The 5,619-nt window shown below is 60.9% G+C and overlaps 1 protein-coding gene across 1 annotated transcript; it reads left to right on the top strand.

Annotated features, from left to right (window-relative positions):
* The first annotated feature begins 1,496 nt into the window (after positions 1 to 1,496).
* On the top strand, positions 1,497 to 2,670 carry TM2D2 (TM2 domain containing 2). The gene is made up of 4 exons (XM_021535860.2): positions 1,497 to 1,708; positions 1,781 to 1,868; positions 1,947 to 2,062; positions 2,172 to 2,670. The coding sequence occupies exons 1-4, from the start codon at positions 1,521 to 1,523 to the stop codon at positions 2,383 to 2,385; spliced, it is 606 nt and encodes a 201-aa protein (XP_021391535.1). The 5' UTR covers positions 1,497 to 1,520; the 3' UTR covers positions 2,386 to 2,670.
* The last annotated feature ends 2,949 nt before the right edge of the window (positions 2,671 to 5,619 follow it).

Here is a 5,619-nt window from a genome sequence, read left to right as displayed (position 1 = left end):
GCTGCACCGCCCCGGGGCGGAGCCGTGCGCCCGCCCTCCCGCCCCGAGCCCGCCCTCCCGCCCCGAGCCCGCCCTCCCGCCCCGAGCCCGCCCTCCCGCCCCGAGCCCGCCCTCCCGCCCCGAGCCCGCCCCGCACGGCCCGAGCCCTCCCGCCCCGCACGGCCCGAGCCCGCCCCGCACACCCGGCACGGCCCGAGCCCTCCCGCCCCGCACGGCCCGGCACGGCCCGAGCCTGCCCCGCTCGCCCCGCACGGGCCGCCCCGCACAGCCCGGGACTGTCCGGCACGGCCCGAGCCCGCCCGCCCCGGGACCGGGCAGCGGCACCGCCTGGCACGGTCCGGACGGGGGCGGGAAGAGCCTCAGTCTTTCCAGTGCTTTTTTGGTCTAAAACCTCGCAGGTACCAAAAGCGCTGGGGTCCCGAAGGAAACGCCCGCAAAGGGAGCTGGTGTCAGCGCGGACTGCGGCCACCACGGCTCTGCTGGCCTTCCCTGCCAAAAGCTGCGCTGCACACTGCAGCACAGAGCCCTAGAACGTCCTGGGCTGGAAGGGGCCCACAGCCATCAAGTCCGACTCCCGGCCCTGCACGAACACTCCGACAATCCCACCCTGTGCATCCTTGGGGGCGCTGTCCAAATCCTCCTGGAGCCCTGGTAGCCTCGGGGCTGTGCCCCTTCTCTCGGCAGCCTGTTCAGTGCCCCACCAAGCCTCTAGGGAAAGAACCTTTTCATAATATGCTGGAAGCACATGAGAACACACCATGCCAGCGCCTGGCTGGGCAATACCACAGGTACAGGTGAGCACAAGAAACTTCCCTGAATGAGAAAACATCACAGACTTTGCCCTCCGCTACAAGCGCCAGGCATACTGCCCTGCTCCACCAATCCTCCGTGGACAACCTGCCAGGGCAACTTCGAAGCTCTGCATCATCCTCCAGAAAATTAAGGAGCAAACACCTGACAATCCCATCACATTGGGAGCAACTAACAAAGTGGAGTCAATTTACTAAGGAAAAGAGCACAAATGCACCCCAACCCAGTCTGCCTCCCTTTCCCACAGGCCGGGGTGCCACTGGTGAGAGCCGCGCAGTACAACGGCCAGCTCGGACGGAATCAAGTCGCTGCTGCGGCTTCTGAGCCGCCGCGCTGCCCGTTACCGGCAACACAGACCCCTGAGAGCCCTTCTCCGGAGCTAAGGGGGTCCGCTCTTCGGGTGAGGCGCCGGGCCCGCTCCGAGCCGGCCGGGCCCCGGGGTTCGGTCCCGCGCGCCGCGCGCGGAGCCAGCGCCCCGCCCTCGCCTTCGCTCATTGGCCGCCAGCCCTCCCCGGCAGCCAATCATCTGCCCGGCTGGGGCTCACTCCCTCTGCCACGCCCCTCGCTGCCGCTTCCGCAGCTTTTTCCGCTTCGCTCTGACCGGCTGCGAGCGGCGAGCGCCCATTGGCTGCGGGCGGCGGGGCGGGCCGGCGGCGGGCGCCCATTGGCTGCGGCGTGCGGCCGAGGCCGAGCGGGGCGGCGGTGCCGCCATGGCGCCGCCCGTGGGGTACGCGCTGCTGTGCGGGCAGGCCGCCCTCCTGCTCGGGAACCTGCTGCTCCTGCACGGCCGCGGCCTCCCGGGCAACGACACCGAGCCCCGGGAGCTGCCGCCGGGGCCGCCCGCCGCCGCCTGGGCTTACAGCGATCCGCGGGCGCCGCTCGTCCTGTGCACTTACCTGTGAGCGCCGGGCCGGGGCGGGGACGGAGCGCGGGCTCCCGGGCGTCCTCACCCGCCGCTCCTTCTCCGCAGCCCCGATGAGTTCGTGGAGTGCGAGGAGCCGGTGGATCACGGCGGGAACGCCACGGCACAGCAGGAGCTGGGCCACGGCTGCGTGAAGGTGAGGGAGGGGCGGGGGCGGCCCCGGTGCCGGCGCCCCCCGGGCCCCGCCGAGCGCTGAGCGCTGCCCCCGCCGCAGTTCGGCGGCCAGGCCCACGGCGAGGTGGATCACACGCGAGTGCAGTGCCGAGCGCTGGACGGCATCGAGTGCGCCGAGCCGCGGAGCTTCCTGCGGGGCAGCCGGCCCTGCGTCAAGTAGGAGAGCCCCTGTCCCCCGCAGCCACCGGACCGGGCCCCCCGGAAGCAGGGCTGGTCCGGCGGGGAGCGCTGACGCTCCCTGACCCCGTTGCATCTTCTCTCGCAGGTACACAGGACACTACTTCATCACCACTCTGCTCTACTCCTTCTTCCTGGGCTGCTTCGGAGTAGATCGGTTCTGCCTGGGCCACACCGGCACCGCCGTGGGGAAGCTGCTGACCCTGGGGGGCCTGGGCATCTGGTGGTTTGTGGATCTGATTCTGCTGATCACCGGGGGGCTGATGCCCAGTGATGGCAGCAACTGGTGCACCGTTTACTGAGGAGGGGCAGGGCTGGCCCCAGCTGCAGCCCCTGGCTGCCTCTGCTCGCTCTGAGCACCAGCCCAGGCTGTGCCTCCCTCAGTGTGGACTTACAGAACTGTAACTCAGGCTGCACAGCAGTTAACTCTTGATAATGACTGTACCAGCCTTGGACGCAAAGTTGTTTAGGATTTATTTTGCTTCTTTAAAATAATCTGGCATCCCACTGCAAATAGTGACAGCTTCAGAAATCAGAGCTTGCAAACACAGGGAATCAAACAAACAATAAAATCTGGAAGAAGCTGACTCCACGTACTTTGGGGATTAGTAGATCACAGCCACACGGGGTCATGGTTTAGCCCTGAGCCCCCCCAGCCAGCCCATTAATCCAGAGTCCTAAGCCCTGGTTACCTTGGGGTCAAGGGCCACCTGACATCTGCGAGCAGTCAGGGAGCTGGGAAAGGGCCATAGCTGCCATGGGCCGGTTCCTGTCTGTGTGCCAGGCACCCCTCTGGCTCCAGCCCCAGCCCAGGGCACCTACAGCACCCAAAGGGTGCAGGAACCTCACACCCGAAAGAGGAAGCCCCACCAGCTGCAGGTTAAAAACTTACCAAGCTGAATAAAATGGGAAAAGGAAGCTGCAACAAGTCCCAGCCAGAGCCAGACACAAAATCTGTGTATGCAAATGTCCAGTCACATTTGAGATAAAACAGCAAACACACACTCCCAGTTTGGCAGCTTCAGCTGGGGGGCCAGGGGCAGCTTTGTCATGAAAATGCCATTCCTCAGCAGAACAACAGGGCTGGAAAGTCCATGGAGGGGAAAAAATTCTGCAGCAACCCAGAAAGGAAAAAAAAAAAAAACAATCCCATGTGAAAAGGCCCACTACTATCATTAACAGCTTCCAAGTCTCCAGCCCCCACTGGCAGTTCACAGCAGGACCTTGGTCCAGCAACTTTCCTCCTCCCCAGGGAACTTGTGGGACCTTGATCCAGAAGGAGTTGTGATGTCCCTGCCCTCGCCATGCACTGTTCCCTCCCTTGTGCAGGGCAGCAGCACCGTGAGCACGGGGAGCAGCCACTGGTGCTCCTGGGCTCTCCCCAGCTGTACTCTGTACCCCCACACGGGTTGGGACAGAACTCAACCCCCCCAGCAACCCTCACCCAAAACACAGTGCAAAGTCACAGCTTGGGAAAGTAATCGGGATTTCCTTCTTTATTTAAAAACATGGGGCATAAAGGGCATTGCAGCATGTACAGGCGAGGGGTGGGAGGCAGGCAGCCCCACCCCGGGAGTCACGGAGCACTGCCCGCGAGGGCCCCAGCCCTAAGGGCACTTGGAATCCCCAGCCAGACTTCCAAAAACATCTGGAAGCATGCAGGAACAGCAAACCCCTCTCTCCCACCGCTCTGCCCCCACAAGACACCCCCAGCAAAGCCCCACAGCACACGATCCGGGAGGGAGCAGCTCCAGGGGGATGCGTCCATCCACGCCTGAGCCAGGAGCGAACACAGAGCTGAGGGGAAACCAGTTTGCTTTAAAACAACCACAAAGCTCCATCAAGGTCTGGCTGCACCCACCCAGCCCTCTGGAACGGGAGGGAAATCCCTCCCTCCCAACACCACCCCTGTTGTGGACAGCTCTGGAGCCCAGCTGAGCTCCACGCTTGTTTGAACCTCACCTTCAGCCTCTGTGCTGTCCTGGGGATGCGGGAGGGTGGGAACGAGCAAGAGGAATGTTGCAATAGTGCTGGAGCCACTGGTAGTTTCTGCTCCTGGATAATTACCTTAATTGTGCAACAAGCCTCTGCTTTACCTTCCCAGGCCTGAGGAAACTGCAATTATCAAGCACCAGGAATACTCAGGAGTCTGTAGTTCCAAGGCTTTGCACAAAGAACCATCATCCCTCTGCATCCCCTGCTCTCCAAAACTAAGATCACAACGCTGTGACTCTCTGATGGATGGGCTTACCAAACTACTAAAACATTCTTGAAACAGTGTTAGGAGCCAAACACAAAGTCAGCCTAAAAATGAAAGTTTAAAACTCTAGTGCAAATAAAGCAAAAAAGAGCAGAAAAAGGAACAGCAGGATCTAGATAGCTACAATTAAATAATATTAACACTCGCCCTGTACCATTTGCATTGATTCCCACTCATTTTCATGGTCTCTGTGTCCTCCAGCACCTCCACACAATCCCCTTTGAGACCCTCTTCCCCCTGAACTTGGGGGAGGGGAGCCTGTTCCTGTCTCCCCCAGAGGCATGGGGGTCCCAGCACTGTGCCCATCCTGCAGCAGCCCCACAGCTCCCACGGGGACTGAGGCAGGAAGGAACAATCAAGGCTCAGGCTGAGGCACAGCTGTCAAACAGCTGGAAGCCCCAAAAGGGCTGGGACAAACCAGATGTTCTGCTCCCGGGGAACACACTGGGCTGAGCTTGCAGAGCAGAGGATGTGTCACAGCCAGGGAAGTGAAAGGGGAGCCGAGTTCTCGCTCGGCACGCGGGCATTGCACCCACTTGCGGGGTGAAGATATTGGACAATCGCTGCTGAGGGAACACCTGGATTTTCTACACACTATTTATCACACCTACAGGAGCTCATTTGGTTATGGAAATGACAATTCACATTGCTCTAGAAACTCCTGCTGGTTTCCATCTTGGGCAGGCAGTGAGTGAGTTGGCCGGACAAGTCTGGCCAGCTCCATCAGGGCTGGTATTCACTGCTTTTTACTAAAAGCCCTTCACCATCTGGCACAGCTACCTGTGCCGAGGTGTGCGCAGTGCAAAACCAACATCACAAACTGAGGCTGCTCCCACCTGGGAGCCACTGTCACTCCAGCTGCCTGCCCTGGCTCATGCTCAGGAAGTACCAAAAGCCTTTGGAGGGGTTGAGCACCTGCCCAGGCTAGGGTTCAACAGGAGCCACAGGTATAAAAAGACATAATTAAAAGCCAGCAGATTGCTGATAAACCCTTGTGTGGGCAGTGGGAAGATCCCGTCTCTGAAGGAGTAAGTCACCATAAGGGGAAACTGCAGCGAGTGCCCTGTGTGGGCAGCTGCAGGCTGGCAGCTCCCAGCTCTGCCCTGGGGAATCTGAGCAGCAGCAAAGGGGAGAGAAACATTTTACAAACACAAGAAAGGCCACACTCCCCCTCATGCCTTCGAGACCTCCTGCCACTTCCTCCAGACCTGGTTTGTGGGGGAAATGATGCAACTGCAGAAGATGTCTCCTCATACAGGTCCCCAGCATCTCCTGC

Source organism: Lonchura striata, chromosome 32 (genome assembly GCF_046129695.1).
Source record: "Lonchura striata isolate bLonStr1 chromosome 32, bLonStr1.mat, whole genome shotgun sequence".
In the NCBI taxonomy this organism is placed as follows: Eukaryota; Metazoa; Chordata; class Aves; order Passeriformes; family Estrildidae; genus Lonchura; species Lonchura striata.
Note: the sequence above shows the minus strand (reverse complement) of the source record. Positions and strands in the feature narration are given on the sequence as shown.